Source organism: Myxocyprinus asiaticus, chromosome 47 (assembly GCF_019703515.2).
Source record: "Myxocyprinus asiaticus isolate MX2 ecotype Aquarium Trade chromosome 47, UBuf_Myxa_2, whole genome shotgun sequence".
Taxonomy (NCBI): Eukaryota; Metazoa; Chordata; class Actinopteri; order Cypriniformes; family Catostomidae; genus Myxocyprinus; species Myxocyprinus asiaticus.
Window position 1 is genome coordinate 26240623 of NC_059390.1, and position 18795 is coordinate 26259417.

Consider the following 18795-nt stretch of genomic DNA (forward strand, 5'->3'; position numbering starts at 1 on the left):
TGAATCTCACAAAACCTGTCAAGAACATGTCCAGGTCATTTTTCAGGCCAAAATCAAAATTAAGAAAATAAGAAATAATATTTTTGCATTAAGAAAATAAAGCCTATTTTTAGGACCAAGAACGACCATTGTATTATTCTCATGACAAAAAGCACATTTCCTAAACTCTGTTTACGGTTATATTACGTTTTATATATATATATATATATATATATATATATATATATATATATATATATATATATATATATATATATATATTTACATTTTATTTATATTTAGAAAGTATTTACACATCATAGTGCTATTTGTTTTATTGCCTTTATGTTGATTCAATAAAAACACTTTGCATGACAGTAATCTCTTTCTGTAATACTGTTTTACAGTATTGAGAATCTAACATAAAACCTGTCAAGAAAATATCCTGGTCTTATTCTACTCAAAAAAAGCAACAAATAATAAATGCCAATTTGTCTATAGAAAGTGAAGCCTTTTTTATGGCCATTAATATTTTTTAACATTGTGACATTATTTTCATGCAAGTTACGCACATTTTAGTCCTCAGTTCTCATGACAGCAATGTGAAAAACAATGGTCATTATAATATTCTTATTACTGCACCATGAAAAAATTATATTATTTAAATTGTGAATTATTTATACATCATAGTAGTTCTCCCTTTGTACTGCCTTTCATTTTCACAGATTTTATTTAAGAAAATCACTGCAGTATCTTTTTTATTGTAAAATATTAAAATCATGACCATGTTAGGGTAATGAGAATCATCTTTTAAAACAATGAGAACAGTAAAAGTTAAACGTCCAGACATATTATGGTAAGGAGAATCAGGGCGTAAAATGTTCTTAGTTGTCCTGAAAATAATAAATCTCCATGGCCATAAATGTAGGCTTTATTTTCTTATACAGTAGTAAGCGTATATAAACAGCTGCTTACACCCATGCTGCCACGATTCCTCCAGCATTTGGCTCCACCCAGTTACCCACGACAGATCCATGCAACAGTTTTGGATGGCACACTACTCTGCGCAAAGCATTTGCCCTCATCAGATAAGCTCTTCCATCGCAATCGTTACGTTATTCTCCAAGCTGCCACAGTATCCACTATTCATATTTCATGGCAACGCTGGCTGCCAATTTAACCATTGTTTTTGCACTGTCTTTCTTCTCATCTTTCCTCACCGAAGCAGACCTGGCATTGAGGCTGCCTCTGCACAGGCCACAGCCCCCTATGGCTGTACACAGGTCCTCTCATCCTATTTCTCATCCTATTTTTCTGCCCGGAGCGGTCCCTATAGCGTGAGGCTGCCTCTGCGAATGGGCGCTGCTCCGGTTTCATGCCACTTGAGCTCTATTACAGCTTTAATTGAACGCAAAGATTCAAATTGAATTCAAACATTATTCCAACACACTCCAAAGTTTCAATCCGGTTCTCCCGCATGGGTGATTTCTGTCAGCCTGATTACCTCGCCATGCAGCTCGTTTAGGGCATTCCATTCAGTTCCCATGCCCTGTTCCCTTCGTAGACTTTACCATCAACCGTGAGATATTTGGAGGGCTAAGAAGTAGGGACCTCAAAAAAGTCAGAACACACTTTTAAGGCTTTATTGTCAGAAATTCCATTTGAACTTATCTTCCAACATGACTATCATGACTGTTCTACCTTCAAAGTGCCCTTGGGAGTGTGATATATTCCATTTGGAACACAGGGGCAATAGTGCAACAAGTGAACTTCCTTTCAAATGACTGCTACTCTAATTACAAACATCTTTCCAAATCAGTGCAGACATTTTAGAGCGAACTAGCTGCCACAGCAGTATCTGCTCTGACCATGCTACAGCTCACTATGGCTATATACAGCTTCTGTCTGAACAGACCCGAGCCGATTTTGGCTCCGCAAGCGGCGGGTCCCGCTCCGCATCACAACTCGTTCACGAATCATTCCGCAAATATGTCTCACCTCCTCAGAGCATTCGAGCTCGCCGTGCAGCTCTGATAACTATGAAGCAAGCACTTCTACAAACTTCTATTCATCTGTAGACTATAACATGACTCTCTCCTCCCGCCCAGGACAAACGTTTCACGCAGGTGAAACCAATCCATCATTTTAATTTTAGAGCCAAATCTTCTCTACATTTGCCTGAATCATTGGACTACAAACTCTTAGCAAGCTTGACCATAGTACCTAATTGCTGCATGACTTTCAACAATCTGTCATTATCTTGAAGTGTTTCAACAATCTGTCATAATCTTGCGCTCCATTCAAGCTTAAAGTAACAGGCTGAAATCCGAGCCAGATGATTCGACTTCACATTTTGCTTCATCCTCACAATATTTTAGTTTTTCTGTAGAATTTATTACAGGTTATCAGTATAAATAAGTTGTATTTATTCACCACACTACTGCAAGCAGCGCCCATATAGTATCTATTAAATCCAATTCTCAGGCACAAACTCCAAATGATTTTGTACATCCTCATCAAAATGAGACGAGTCACCCCGTGCCAATAATACAGAGTTAACTGAATTACTCGCATTACATTGGAGAACAATCTACAAAGCTCCAAACCATATGCTTAAGTTAAATATTCATCTTGGTACTTAGTTTCAGATGCCTTCTAATTTAATGTCTAATCACAACTTTAAATGATGTTGTACATATGCACATGCAAGCATGTATCCTGACATTGCTTCACATATGTTCCAGATGTTTAATCTAGCAAACAATTAAGTTTAAAGTGTCCGTAGACGCTACATTTAATTATGTCTCCTTCAACAAGCATTTGTACGAGCATGTTCGCAGGTGTCTTGCAGCACCTAATAGTGAAAATAATATATAAAATCAAATTCAAAGTTCGAAATATTTCCATACAGGGGATCCCCTTTTATGATCCTGGCTCAACTATTCGTCTGTTACCCCAATCGCCAGCGCCATTTAATGCTAGGCGTTTCTGCAAATGCATGTTTTCCATATTACTGTTTACATTATCCGTAAATGTTATATTGTCCATAAACCCGTCCCTCTAGGAAGCAGCAAGTAGTGGTAGCCCTGCTTCCAATGTTTCTAACAATGTACACCCACTATCAGAGTGCTGGACTAGGCCATTATCTCAGCGGAACGCAGATGCCTGCCCAACCTTGAGCACAGGCTAGCCGCAATGTTAGCTGTGGACCAATGCAATCTATGTCCGACCGCTTCAGGTTCCTTCGACCACATTCACTAATGGCTCTAATACCAACCCACTGCAGCCTCAGCATTTTACCATGCTTCCGCCAAAGCCCTTTTCGTCTATGCCCCACCGCAGCTTTCAGGCCATTCGTCTAAGCATCCATGGCTCCGTAACTGTGACGTATTTTTCTGCTTAATCGTCCCATATTATGCCACTCATACCAAACAAACCATTACCCACCTAGTGATTGACAACAATTGGGCTCTTTTAGGTCTTCCCTAAACAGTTCACCATAAGCCTGCATCTCTGTATCAATTAATTTCATTCAAATATAGCCTACTATACGCCCTCCCATCGAATGCCGTGCTTGACGAGTTCTCGTTTATATGCAGCGTTAACTTTTAACACAAAAAAATGGGCTCTTCCTGTTAAACACCGAATGGTCCCGTACTTGAGAATTCAGCCTGTTCATTTTGAATAGGGACTTCTTTTAAAATGCAGCATATATCACTTTCACTAGAATCAAGTGTTCTCCCATCGAAAGCTGCTCGCAGTACTGAGCGAGCTCAGTAAAATACAGAATAAACCATTTTTACATGAATCGTATGCTATCCAATTGAACGCAGTGTAGTACCGAGCTCAGGATTTAGCCCGTTCATATTGCAAAGAGGGGGAGGGCTCTCGTTTTAAAGCAAACTTCATCACTTCATTTGAATGCAGCATGGGCTTTCCCGTTCGAATGCAGCGAGAGTCACCATGTCCAGGATGTGGGCTCTCATGTTCGAATCGCAGTACGGTTCTCCCGTTCAAATGCAGCATGGGCTCTCCCGTTCAAATCGAAGAGCTCTCCTGTTCGAATGCAGTGAGAGTCACCACATGCAGGCCGTGGGCTCTCCCGTTCTAACTGCAGTACGGCTCTCCCATTCAAACGCAGCATGGGCTCTCTCGTTTTGAATCACATTAAGAGCTTTCCAGTTTGAATGCAGCGAGAGTCACCACGTGCAGGCCATGGGCTCTCCATTCGAAACGCAGTATGGCTCTCCAGTTCAAACGCAATACGTCTCTACCGTTCAAACACAGCACGGGCGCTCCCATTCGAATCGTAGTAAGGGTTCTCCCGTTCGAATGCAGCGAGAGTCACCATGTCCAGGCCGTGGGCTCTCCTGTTCAAATCGCAGTGAGGGCTCTTCCATTCGAACGTGGGAGGACAGTTGGGAGGTCAGTAGGATGCAGGATACGCAGCAGAGTAAATCATTTACATGAATCAGATCAATAAAACATTCAATTTATTTTTTCAACCTGCCGAATTCCTTCCGGCTCTCCAAAGTTAAATCCCCACGAAATCTGCTCTTCGCAGACAATTTTTTTAAACAAATAAATAAACAAATAATATATACAACCCCAGTTCTGAAAAAGTTGGGACAGTATGAAAAATGCTAATAAAAACATATTAACATATAAAAATGCTATATGGAAAGCACTGCAACTACACATTATATGATGTCTTAACCTGTGAATTTCATTTTTTTATTTTTTTATTTTTTTTATGTACAGTAATTTAATGTAAACGCTCCAAAAATTTGGGACAGTCGAGTGTTTCCTACTGTGAAACATCACCATTTCTTCTAATAACACTTATTAAGCATTTGGGCACTGAAGACACAAGTTTGTTAAGTTTAGAAAGTGGAATTTTCCCCCATTCATCCATTATGTAGATCTTTAGCTGCACAATTGTACGGGGTCTTCGTTGCTGTATGGTGTGCTTCATAATGTGCCACACTTTCTCAACTGGAGACAGGTCAGGACTGCAGGCAGGCCAATCTAGCACCCACACTCTCTGCTCACACAGCCATGCACTTGTAATCCAGGCAATATGTGGTTTGAAGTTGTCCTGCTCGAAAATGCAGGGACATCCCTGGAAAAGATGTGCTGGATGGCAGTATATGTTGCTCCAAAATTTGTACATATCTGTCTGCATTCATGGTGTTCTCACAGATGTGCGAGTTACCCATGCCATGGGAACTGACACACCCCTGGCCCATACAGACACTGGCTTTTGGACCTGATGCTAAAAACAGCTTGGATGGTCCTTTTCCTCTTTGACCCGGATAACATGATGTCTGTGTTTTTCAAAAACCTTTTGAAATGTGGCCTCTTTGGACCAAAAAAACACAGTCCCACTTTTCTACTTTCCATCTAAGATGAGACCGAGACCAGAGAATTCAGCAGCTTTGCATAGTAAAGTCTTAACTTGTATCTGTAGATGCAGCAGCGAATGGTGTTGACTAACATAGATTTACTAAAGTTATACCAAGCCCATTTTCATTATATCCATTACAGATGAATGCCATTTTTTAAGACAGTAATGTCTGAGCAATCAGAGATCACGCGGATTCAAAAGAGGTTTTCGTCTTGACCTTTACGCACCGAGATTTGGCCAGATTCCTTGAATATTTTATGAATATGGGTGAAATTCCCAAAATCCTTCCAATTTGTCTTTGGGGAACATTGTTCTCAAAGTGCTGGATTATTTGCTGAAACATCTGTTGGCAAATTGACAAGTTTTGAACGATCCTTGCTCTTGAAGGACTAGGCAGTTTTTGGAGGCTCCTTATCCAGTATACAGTACTATGACACAATTGCCTCACCTGTTTAACATCTCCTGAATCACATCACCTTGTTTTTTCAACTCATCAAATTGTTATTAGTCTTAAATTGCCCCATCTCAACTTTTTTGGAGCATGTTGCAATCAACTGATTTGAAATTACTGTACATTTAAAAAAAAAATGAAATTCACAATGTAAAACATCATATAATGTGTAGTTGTAGTGCTTTCAATATAGCAAATGCTGAATATAATTTACAAATCACTCTTTTTTGCTTTTATTCGCATTTTTCATACCATCTCAACTTTTTTGGAATTGGGGTTGTAAATAAAATAAACTTTTTATGGGTCCCCCTGGCTAGACCAGAAGCCCTCCCATTCGTACCACTGTGAAGGCCCTCCCACATACATGCATTCAAGGGCTCTCCCATTCGAATCGCAGTGAGGGTTCTCCCATGCGAATGCTATGTGAGCTAACTCACTCACATATCTGTAAACGTGGGCTCTCCCGTTCGTAACGCTGTGAGGACTCCTCCCGTCGAATGACTTGCGTCTGGAGGTGGCATAAGGTCGAGTCCGAGATGGGGCTGGCCCGCCTAAGGTGGCAATGGCCCGCTCTTGACACGGGCAGACCTGCCCAGGCAGTGGGAGGTTTACCCCCCTTCCTCCAAAGGGGCTGGGGTGGGGGGAGCCTTCCAGCCACGGGCATTGCGGAGTCCTCCAGAACAACAGTAGCTCCCGCGAGAGCTCATTTCCATGCGGCAGCTACCACCACTATTTCTGCAGTGTTTCCGCCTATTTTCACTCTATTCATTCTCTACCTATCCTGTAGCTTTCAGTTTCCTATCCCCCAAGCAGACCCTAGCATGAGGCTGCCTCCGCAATCAGCAATTGTTTGTTCTATCATCTGTGGCACTTCTGCCACTCTCACACACAGGCTCAGCAGACCCCCCCCCCCCCGAAAGCCTATCCTCGTGGCAAGATTACATTAACTTGTGAACTACTGAAATGGCCAAAGAGGCGCACACAGTTAATGTTCATAAATTTAGTAAATAATTCATCTGAGGAACAAACTGCATCTGGCATGATAAAAGTGTTTTATGATGTAATTCAGTTGGGATTGACAGTCAGTGTGAAAACCATTGGAAGGTGATGACCTCAGCATTGCTGTGTAGTATATGGAAGAGTTTGAAATGTAACTATCAGGATGTTAATGGAACTTTAATGCATTCCAGAATAGCTGATTTAATGTTTACGAAGCAGGTTAAATAATCATACCTAGGTAGAACGCAGTGTTTTCTTCTCTCGAAAAATCATCTAGGTAAGACAATCCAAGAGGCATGACGGGCGTCTCTCCGATCCCACGGAGCATGTTCCCGAGGAACACATAGATCCACATGGAGGAACCGGCTGCTTTCTCACACTCTACAAGACCAAAAACACTATAGTTAGACAGAAGTCAGAGGAAAGAATCGAAAAAAAATGTACCTGTTATGGTCTGAGCGTATCAATTACGTTTTTGGTTTCACAAGTCCACAAATGTGAAGCTAGAGAAGCAGTCTTGTGTGACAGATCAATGTTGCTGTGGATTGAGGGGAGTAATGTCATATTACAAGCCACACATGTTTCTGAGCATGTTTTGAGTTTCCCAACACTACATTTATACCAAGAGTGATTGCTTTTTCACATGAACTTCTTGTAATATTTTTGACCTTATGATTTTTCTAGCAGAATTAACATGAATCTCAATAAAATTGCCAAGAACATGTCTGGCCATGTTTCAGCCCAAAATCAAAAGAAAGAAAAAGGAAACATTTGCATTTTGCTCTTTTTATTGTTTGTGACATTATTTTCATGACTATTAATCACATGAAGCATTCCTGAAGCGTTAAAAATATGGAGATATATACTGAGAGAGTGATGAATCGCTGTATAGAAGAGGTTGTGTGGAAAGCCCTTATATGGAAATTGTATTTTATGGAACTTTAACTGTTAGGTCGTGCTTCTTCATGTAGATTACAACTTATTCATCAATATTAGGTAAGAGAAATTGTGAATCAGGTGAAAATTTAGAGTACAACTTTTATGTATTTATTAGTGAATGAGACCCTTAGTTTACTGACAGGATGATTTTTATTTCTTTATTATGTAAATTAGATGTTTTTTTTTTTTTTTTTTTTTTTTTTTTGCATAACGCAATGAGAATTTGGGGGGAAATATGATTTAATGTGATAAAAAATAATGTCAAAACATAACAGGAGGTAGAAGGTACTGATCTTATCTGCAAATATCAGTCTTTATTATTCTAGTGAAAATTGGTATGTTAGTAGCTGTACGCCTATGGTTAAACATCTTATCTCAGGTCTTTCTCAGGGACAGAAGCAGTATTGCGGAAGGAAACTGTAGCTTCCCATGCTACAAGCTACTTATGACTTAAACTAGAGTACTTAAACTACAGTACAATCAAGCTACTCTTGACTACTCTAAAACTTGTTAGCCACTCTACAATCTACTAACAAAAAGTACCTAACTACACTGTAGCTTTTTTTTTTTTTTTTTTTTTTTTTGAAAAATAAACTATTAAATGATATTATTTAATTTTGATTTAATAATGAAGTTCTGACAGAAGAATTCAATAATATCATGTTATTGATTAGGGCAACATTTTGTTACTACTGTCATGGTTACTACTACTACTATTGTAAACTTTTCTAAAGGTTAAACAAATAGGATGACAACACTGAGTTGAATGTAAATGTATACTTCATATACACAATAAAACTAGAAAACACCATATTTTATATAACTGAACCGAAATATAGTGATTAACATCAGCAATACGCTAATATTTTGCTTCAAAAAAGAAGGCCAGTTCCTTTTAAGGCTGCGAGTGGCTCAAGTGAATCAGTGAATAATTTGTATGTGAATTAGTTCATTTAAGCTTGTCCCACACTAGCAGACTCCAAACAACTCGATTTTTTGGCTGAGGGTGTCATACATGCAGACTGTTTTGGTGAGATCTTGCTCTCTTCAGTCGGAGGTCTGACACACTTGCCGATTAAGAGTGGTGGAGGGGGTGACAAAAATACCAACTCACTCTCACTTTCTGATTTACTGTCACTTGGAGCTTGCCAAAATAACAAAAGGAGTACCGTGTGAGCATAAACTATTGTAAAAGAGCAATTTAGGATGCGATTCATGGAGTAACTTTACCTTGTGAAAGTGTGTGATTGTGTACTTATCCCCTCGAGGCTTGCCGGAGACCGTGTACATCCGTATGTAGCTTTCAGTGAGTAAAGAAATTATGTTCAGTAAAAACAGAGTGTTGTGTCTCTGCTTTTTGATGTCATTAGATATTTAGTGTAGGAGAAAAACGCAGGTAAAACGTTTGGTGACAGAATCACTAACAATTACAATCAGCGTTTGTGATGATATGCAGCTGAGTGTGATCACAGATGAAAACATTCAGATCAGCTTGACGTCTTGTCAGTTCTTCAGTAAAAGTTCAGTAAAAGAAGCTCATTGGTCACTTGAAGAGAACACAAGGCCCCGCCTCAGTGACAGAACTATTTTTCAAGCAAGCCTGAAGTGCTTTTTCAGTCTTTGAAGCCATTAACTCAGCAGGGAGTCCTGCCGGTCAAGACCTACCACTGAGAGACACTAATGTGGGCCTCGTCTCCCTCCGCCTGGCCGGCGATAATGTAAATGAAGCTCACACCTGAAAATAACTGGAAAAATCGGCTAGTGTTGCGCCGGCTTAACATGAACTGTCTGAACAAATCAACTTTCTAAAATTAATCATATATCCTAACGCTACATAAGGAAATAATTTTTCAACCAGCTCATTTACATGAAAAGAGAGGATGGTCTAGATGAATATGTTTGATGGGGTTTCTAATGCAGCTGCTGAGGAAGTGACAGAAAATTTGGCATCTCTCATCTGACTGATGTAATCCATCTCACTCTATTTTTTCCACTTGTGGAAAGTCATGGAAATGTCATGGATTTTTTAAAAGTAATAGTGGATTTTTTCTTTTGCTGTTGGAGCAAATGGGTAAGAAACAATATTTTTGCTGTGGTCTCCCATTCACCACTATTGAAGATTCCTCAGCAGTCATTTACTTCAGTGTTCCAAAACCCGAAAATGTGAAAAAGGTCTATTGCTGCATTCACAATACAATGTGAAAAATAGTGCTTTGTGATGCTACTGGAAAAGCTACACTATTGTGAAAATAGCTCAGCTACTGTCACTTTACTGAAAAAATGTAGTTAATTTATTTATGTCACTACTTTTAGTTATACACCCCAGCACTGGATACAAGATGTGATTTACCTGCTCGACTTTCCTCAGTGAAATGTTCATTATCTGTGTTGACTGCACATGGTAGAATACTCTCTGTCCCGTTAGAGTCAGAGGACTGAGAAATTGTCGTCTCATATTTGTAGCTGTGAGAAACACACACATTGATACATATTATTTGCACTATCATTTGTTTCCATAATGTTTGATTACAGACAAGAACATCTTTTTATACATCAACAAAATATGTATAAAATTTGCTGACCAAGTAGGACGTCCTGGATTAATATATTTTGTTGGTACTGGAACAGACATGCTTCTTACCCTAACCCTGAAATTGTTTTTTGGGGTGTTGTTCTAGGACCAACAAGGATGTTGATCCAGAAAAATGTCATACTGAAATAACAGTAAGCAAAGCTGTTGACAGTATTTGACCAGTGTCTGAAAATGACCCAACTTACTGTATATGCAAAGCCTTAAATGTGTTTGTGTGGATGCAAACTTACTGTGCCTGGAAGAAATGTGGCATTGCGGTAATGAAGGATGCCACAGCCATGACTAAACATCCAGCTCCTATTAGTCGTGGTCTGTGAAGCTTAGCGCCAAAATAACTCACAAAAGCTATTACCAACAGATTACCTGACAAGAGACAAAATGGTGCTTAATTAAAATGGCTGCTCACCAACAAGAGGACAACATATGACAAATGTAATAGGGGAAATTGGGTCTACCTTTCAAATGCTACAGTATATCTCAGTTTCTACGGTACAATGTTTTTGGTCAAAAGTGGAAATATGTTGTAATTATTTTATACAATTATGCAATTACTTTATCACAGTACAAAATAATTTAGAGTTCTGGCAAACTTGCCACAAAATTGCTGCAAACTTGCCACAAATTGGCCACTCATTATTTTTACATGCAAAAGAGCTTGCAATTCGCTGCAAATGTTTGCCAGAAGTTTGCTGCTCTTCACTGGTAGTGGTGAACCTGCAGCAAGTTTTTGGCAACTCTGGATTTTTTTGTATGGGTGAAATGTTTTACCATTACCATTTCCATTTTTGTTGTTTCATGAATTGTTTTGTGTTTCATAATTGTCTAAATGTTTAAATATTGATGAAAAGCCATTATAATGGGGATGCACCAAGGCCGACATTTTTAATTGGATTGGGTAAAGGTCTGACGAGCCCGATCCAAATGCGATACTGTGTGTTAGTCATGGTCGTTACTGTCAAGCTCCAAAAATGACATAAAAGTTTACACAATAAACGCACCATTAAAGTAGTCAATATAACTCGGTTAATTTTATTTTAATTTAAAGTCGCTTGAAGACAAATGATAGCTTTGTGAATCTCTAAAGATTGCGTTAAAGAAGTAAATAAATAGTCTGCAAATGCAGTGCATTTCAGTGAATGTGCGCTGCTCTGTTGACGCACACTCATGACACGAGCAGGACTGTCATGATGCACTGGGACATATTGCAAGGGGTGTCAGGATCCTGTCACTTTGTCAGTCATGTTTATTGATCCTGTCACTTTGTCAGTCATGTTTATTGCTGCGACAGGATCCTGACACCCATGTTCTGTGTTTGTGTTTTCATGTTCAGAGCATGGTGTCTGGGTCCTGTCTCTTCAACCTAGTACGGTTTCTGAGTCGGGATCCAGACACTCGTGTTCCATGTCTCGTCTTTGTCAGCACATGGCTTTGGGTTTCAGTTTGGTTCTCTTGCCATGCGCTCTTCTGTCGGTCTTGTGTGTTGCGTGAGTGCACATGGCTGTGTTGATTCCTCATTGCCATGGGCACTCATGTCAGTTTGTCTTGTAGTTAGCATATGGCTATGTGCTTGTTCTGCCATGTGTTTCCCCGACTCCGCCTCCTTGTTCCCTTATTACTCTCCCTCGTTGAGTTCTTGTTATGTTAAAGCTACACTATTTAAATTTTTATGTTAAAAAATAACAAAATGTTATTAATGAAAGAGTGCAACAAAAATCCATCTTCCAAACCATGTCTTTACCCAAATACACTTTGATAAACCTATAATAATGATATTATATTATAAATATTTTAGAGCTGTCGCTATAGATTTAGCCAGAAATTGCATACATACGTCATTCGACCGTGCGTGTTGATGTCATATCCGTGCACAGAGAAAATAAGCTCCAGCTACTGTAGCGCATGTGGGAGTAGCTAAAGCTGAATGTTTGTTGTCATAATGAATGAGACAAATTGACCATGGATCATTCAAAATGGCAAACCTCTGTGGAATCACCAGTTGAAAAAACAAAGAAACCCCGAGCAGAGCAGAGGCTACAAGCAAAAAGGGAAAACAACAGAGTCCGTAATAAAACCCGAATCAACATCGGCTTGGCTTTTCAGAGGTGGTGACAACGCCGAGATCTGAAAGGATTTAAAAGCGACCCAGAGATGGCTTTTTTCTTACTCAACAGGTAAGATATTTTATTGATTTGATTTATGTATAGTTGTGTAATCACGCACACATCTGTGTGTAGTGAAATACAATAATTATACTGTAATCGGTGCAGAACTTTTCACTTGCTAGCACATGTGTGTATTTTTCTTTATAACAGCAATAATTTATATAAATAAATCCTTTAGTCCTAGGCTTGCCAAGGACATGTGAGTCTTGGAATGATGTTGACCACTGGTTGGTCACAATGACAATCTATAAATGAGTTACTATCGTGGTCTGTTTGGCCAGAATATCCTGCAGTTATAAAAACTTTACAATGTTTGACCTTATCAGACTAGCAATCATTTTGTCTAATGTTAACGAACGTTACCTAACTTTTGTAATGTAATTAATTTCAAAACATCAATGTTTCCAATAAGTCAAAACAACAGCATAAGATCTGGCACTTATCTGCTCAGATGACATGTTTTCGGATATCTGTCTTTTCCTTTCTTTCGTTATTTATTTGTCCATTTGCTCTGATAAGATGTCCTGTATTCATGTGTACATCAGTGCCTCGAACCACATTCATCCATGCAGAGGAGCAGAGCCAAAGCACAACTTACGTCATTACATGCAGTTTTATGTTTTAACCGCTAGAGGGCCAAAAGTTATATAGTGTAGCTTTAATTAGTTTCATCTGCTCCTCATGTGCCTTCCTGCCTATATATTGTGCCCTCTTCCCTCTGCCAGACTGGCTTGAGTGTTCATGAATTTGCCAGTCCGTGTTTCCAGTCGGTTCCTGTACTCCACAGTCAGTCTTTGGCTTTATTTTGATTTATCTTGTTTGTGTTATCTTCTCCCTCGTGACAGTGTTTGTCTCTGTTTTGTTTTTGTTTTTTTATCCCCTTTTCTCCCAATTTGGAATGCCCAATTTGCACTACTTAGTAGGTCCTCGTGGTGGCGCGGTTACTCACCTCAATCCGGGAGTGGAGGACAAGTCTCAGTTGCCTCCACTTCTGAGACAGTCAATCTGTGCATTTTATCACGTGGCTCGATGTGCATGACACCACGGAGTTTCACAGAATGTGGAGGCTCATGCTACTCTCTGCAATCCACGCACAACTTACCACATGCCCCATTGAGAGCGAGAACCACTAATCATGACCATGAGGAGGTTACCCCATGTGACTCTACCCTCCCTAGCAACCGGGCCAATTTGGTTGCTTAGGAGACCTGGCTAGAGTCATTCAGCACGCCCTGGATTTGAACTCGTGACTCCAGGTGTGGTAGTCAGCGTCGATACTCGCTGAGCTACCCAGGCCCCCTTATTTCTGTTTTTTAATTATTATTTTAGTAAAAGTCCTTTTTTACTTGCCTCCTTTGTTTGGGTTCTACCTCAACATTTCGTGACGAGGAGGACATTATTCAACTGGCCAATGCTAAATTCTTAACTTGGGATGGCAGTCAGTTGTCTGTGCAGTTATACTAGCATTTTAAATCCTGCACCTCTAATCAAACTCTTATCTGGCACTTCAAATTCAAAGGTGTTTTCCTCAAGAGTGCGTTTACTGGCAGTAAAAGCAGAATCTCTCATTGGGCTGCATACAAAACTCAAGATGTTTTTTGACTTAGTCTTCGAAAACATTTGTAAAAGAAAAGTCATCTTGTTTAAATCTATTAGTTTAAAGGATTGGACCTAAAATAAAAATGAAAATCCACCTGTATAATATTCAGAGAATGATTAAAAAAGCCCTTATACAGTAATCACAAATGACTGTAATTGGTGCATCCTCAACAGCACTGAGAAAAGAAACAGGTGCCACCTGACAGCCTTTAATGTGCCGCTTCAGAAGACGTCAGACAATAATTTACACATGAATAATGATCCTGAGAATTTTTAATGTTCATTCAAATTTAAATAAAAACACATTATGAATGTAAAGTATTTTCAAAGTGGTAAAATTGCCCAAATGTTGGTAGGGACATTTTTTATTTACTAAAGTTACAGCTTTGTGTGTGTGCTACTCATGAACAACATCTCAGATGTAGATGCTCAATAGTTCAGTTTGCTTATATGCATCGATAACTACATATTAAGTTGAACTACGCTATACACACACTCAAAGGACTTCCTGGAGTATTCCGCCAAAATGCCAACATTTTAAGTTAAGAAAGCATGACTGAACATATATTACTACTATAAAATAAAATTATAAACCTTAATAAATAATAAGAATAATTATCGTTATAATTGTGTCAATAAAGTCCAGTTACAAGTTGAAAAAAATAAATAAAAATGCGCAAAGAGAACTGGCTTCTTTTTTTACTGAAAAATGTTACCGGAATTACTGTTAATTTAGCTGCTGCATTATCCAGTACACTGGCTACACATTTACATTGAAATACTGTGTAGTTAGAGGGTTGTACTTTATTTCATATAAAAGAGAATCCCCAATCAGTTCCACACAGTGAGAACAACCCTGGTATTGGATCGGAAATGGTATCGGCCAGTACCAATAGTTCAGGTAACAGAATCGGATCAGGAGAGAAAAAATACGGATCAGGTATTGGTGCATCCCTAACTGAAATACAGATATGTGTGGAAAATAGCTGTAGCTATTCTTCTCAAATCAGTGTCAATATACGGCAGGTTCCCATTGTGACAACCTACCACATATAGTGTGACAACTTATCTAGTCCCCCCACAACACTATTGTGAAATATATTACAAAAAATACAGTATTAGAATAGACACAATGTACTTGTCTTCAGGCTTTCTTGTAGCACTTTTCCAAATGAAGATCTAAAATATGTGTGAATGGAACAAGATATCTTTATTCTCACCAATTTCAAAGCTTCCATCAATGACACCTATCAGTGAGCTGGGAATGTCAAAGCGTCTCTCGATCTGTGTGATGGAGCTCTTCATGTAGCTGCCTTGAAACGCTTTGGCAAAGTACACAAAGGACATGGCGGCCAGAAACATCTGAGGGAGAGTCGCACACAAACACGGAGACACACACACATTTGGTTTGCTGTTCACAGAGAACCTACTAAAATCAACTAGTGTATACACTAACAACAAAGTAGATTTGTACGTTTTCTGAAGAAAAAGTGAGTGGTGCTTGCCTGTGCAAAACTCACCATCAAAATGCTAGGGTGTTGTAGGTGGTTGCCAGGGTCTTGCTATGCAGTTGCTAAGATGTTATGAGTGGTTGTCAGCATGTTGCTGTGTGGTTGCTAGGGTTATCTAGGTGGTTGTTAGGTGGATGCTAACTGATTCATGTCAAAACAGCACACCTCTATGAAGTCTTTATGATATTCTGCTCACTAGAAATGGCTTGGGTCACTGCTTGAATGTAAGTTTATGTGATTTTTTTTTTTTTTTTTTTTCAGAATCAGTCCATTCACTACTGCGGGGGAGTAGCAGAATTTGCCTTAGTTATTGCCAATTTTATTATCCACCAGGCCAAAATCTTCAATTGAATTGCTTCAAAATTTAATTTTCGGGCCCAGGGTTCAGGAGTTTGTTCATATAGTAAAGGTAACAGCAATAGCAGCTTGCTAAAACAAACACCACTAAAACTATCAAAAAAGTTCCAAAAATAACAAGGTGTTGTCATGTTTTTTTGGACACGTGTTATACTACTAGCATGGTATTTTCTGAAGTGCATTGGGGTACAATATACACCGATCAGCCACAACATTAAAACCACCTGCCTAATATTGTGTAGGTTCCCATCGTACTGCCAAAACAGCGCCAACCCGCATCTCAAAGTAGCATTCTGAGATGCTATTCTTCCCACCACAATTGTACACAGCGGTTATCTGAGTTACCGTAGACTTTGTCAGTCTGGCCATTCTCTGTTGATTTCTCTCATCAACAAGGCATTTCCATCCACAGAACTGCCACTCACTGGATGTTTTTTTTTTTAATTATTATTATTATTATTTTGGAACCATTCTGAGTAAATTCTAGAGACTATTGTGTGTGAAAATCCCAGGAGATCAGCAGTTACAGAAATACTCAAACCAGCCCATCTGGCACCAACAATCATGCCACACTCCAAATCACTGAAATCAAATTTTTTCCCCATTCTGATGGTTGATCTACATGATTTTATGCACTGCGCTGCTGCCACACGATTGGCTGATTAGATAACACTATGTAACACAATTTTTGTTTCTGGGTAGTAAGTGTTATTTCCTAATTGCTTATGCCTCAAAAGTATATAAAAAGGCTATTATTCCCCACAAACTTTGCTTTTGTGACCAGGACAGTGATATTTTGAAATGTACCTATTTCCAATGAGAAAACGGGCAAATTTGTGTCTTTTCGTTCAGATAAAGTCAGAAAAAAACAACATATGAATCCAAATTCACATGTATTTATACTAAAGTAATACAAAAATGACTACAAAAGATTTAGAAGTGAGTAGTTTTTCGAGATTTACGATTATATTGTAAATCACTTTCACGAATCAGCCCCCAAATGTACTCATCATACTTCAAGGCATCCAGCAAGGCCTTGATGCTGTTGTAATCTTCTTTGAGGTGAACCAAGTGAGCCAGGGGAAGAGACGGGTAGTTGTTACCATTATGGAGCAGCACGGCTTTGAGGCTCCTGGATGAGCCGTCAATGAAGAGGCGCCACTCATTCTGGTTACAGGCGATTCCGATTGCCTCGAACAGAGTGGTCACATTGTAGCAGAAGCAGAGCCCATCTTGACGGGTGAAGAAGCAGGAAAATGGTTGGTGACGCTTCCTCTGATCTGCGACTTGCACACTTTCATCCAACAAGTTCCACTGCTTGAGCCTAGACATCAAAAGCTCGGCACTGGACTTGGTGAGACCAAGATCTCTAATCAAGTCGTTGAGGTCTTTTTGGTTGGGGTAGTATGGGTTTCTCTCCTCAGCTCCACCTCTGAAATTGTCATCTGGATCAACAACGTCTTCCTCGCTTTCTGACTCGCTACTCTCTTCTAAAGGCAGCTGCTCTCTCTCCGGAGGAGTGGGTACGGGGAGCTCATGGCAGTGTGGCACCGGGGCGAAGGACGAAGGAAGGTCCGGATACGTGATATCTGGTGCATTCTTGCCAGTCCGACATTTGGAAGGGTCCACCATACAGAAGTAGCAGTTGCTTGAGTGGTCAGTGGGTTCCCGCAAAATTCTTGGGATAGCGAACTTCATGGCTCTCTGTACCATCCTACAAAAATACATTTATTTCACCCATGACTAATGTGTAAGAGATTTTCGCAACATTTTTCATATATGATATATTTTTTCAATAACATTGAAAATTGTAAAACATTTTAAAATTAAAAACTTTACCATTTTAAAAATTAACAAATTTTATAACAGAGAATTCTGAGCAACAATTATCCATCTTACCCTCCAGAGATTTTTTGCATTGCACGCAGGTGAAATGAGGTGCCCAGGGTTTGTCTTGATCCCCGACAGTCATGCCGAAATATGCCTTGTAGGCCTCACACATCTTAGCAGTACTTTTTCGCTCTTGTCTTGATAAATTGGCTGCAGACATAGCAAAATATGTCTGCCTGATGCTTGCAGCCTCTTGATGCCATCTCCGAAAAATGCAGATATGTATCCACTTAGGCAGCTGGAACTAAACCGAACTGGTGGGCTTAAGGTCCCTGTATTTATACTACTATTTACAGTACATCCGGAAAGTTTTCACAGCGCTTCACTTTTCCACATTTTGTTATGTTACAGCCTTATTCCAAAATGGATTAAATTCATTATTTTCCTCAAAATTCTACAAACAATACCCCATAATGACAATGTGAAAGAAGTTTGTTTGAAATCTTTGCAAATTTATTAAAAATAAAAAAAAATATCACATGTGTATAAGTATTCACAGCCTTTGCCATGACACTCAAAATTGAGCTCAGGTGCAACCTGTTTCCACTGATCATCCTTGAGATGTTTCTACAACTAGATTGGAGTCCACCTGTGGTAAATTCAGTTGATTGGACATGATTTGGAAAGGCACACACCTGTCTATATAAGGTCCCACAGTTAACAGTGCATGTCAGAGCACAAACCAAGCCATGAAGTCCAAGGAATTGTCTGTAGACCTCAGAACAGGATTGTATCGAGGCACAGATCTGGGGAAGGGTACAGAAAAATTTCTGCAGCATTGAAGGTCCCAGTGAGCACAATGGCCTCCATCATCCATAAATGGAAGAAGTTTGGAACCACCAGGACTCTTCCTAGAGCTGGCCACCTGGCCAAACTGAGCGATCTTGGGGAGAAGAGCCTTAGTCAGG

The 18795-nt window shown here is 39.4% G+C and overlaps 2 protein-coding genes across 2 annotated transcripts in view; both read right to left on the minus strand.

Moving 5' to 3' along the window:
* LOC127436776 (solute carrier organic anion transporter family member 1C1-like) overlaps positions 1-18795 on the minus strand; it is a 35775-nt gene that overhangs the window by 11094 nt on the left and 5886 nt on the right. The window contains exons 3-6 of the mRNA XM_051691148.1: positions 15350-15491; positions 10599-10731; positions 10126-10238; positions 7071-7217 (exon numbers count right to left, since the gene is read on the minus strand). Coding sequence (XP_051547108.1) covers positions 7071-7217; positions 10126-10238; positions 10599-10731; positions 15350-15491 — 535 coding nt within the window. The remainder of the gene's footprint in view (positions 1-7070; positions 7218-10125; positions 10239-10598; positions 10732-15349; positions 15492-18795) is intronic.
* On the minus strand, positions 16482-18175 carry LOC127436777 (uncharacterized). The gene is made up of 2 exons (XM_051691149.1): positions 17897-18175; positions 16482-17711 (listed from the first exon to the last, which is right to left on the minus strand). The coding sequence occupies exons 1-2, from the start codon at positions 17914-17916 to the stop codon at positions 16931-16933; spliced, it is 801 nt and encodes a 266-aa protein (XP_051547109.1). The 5' UTR covers positions 17917-18175; the 3' UTR covers positions 16482-16930.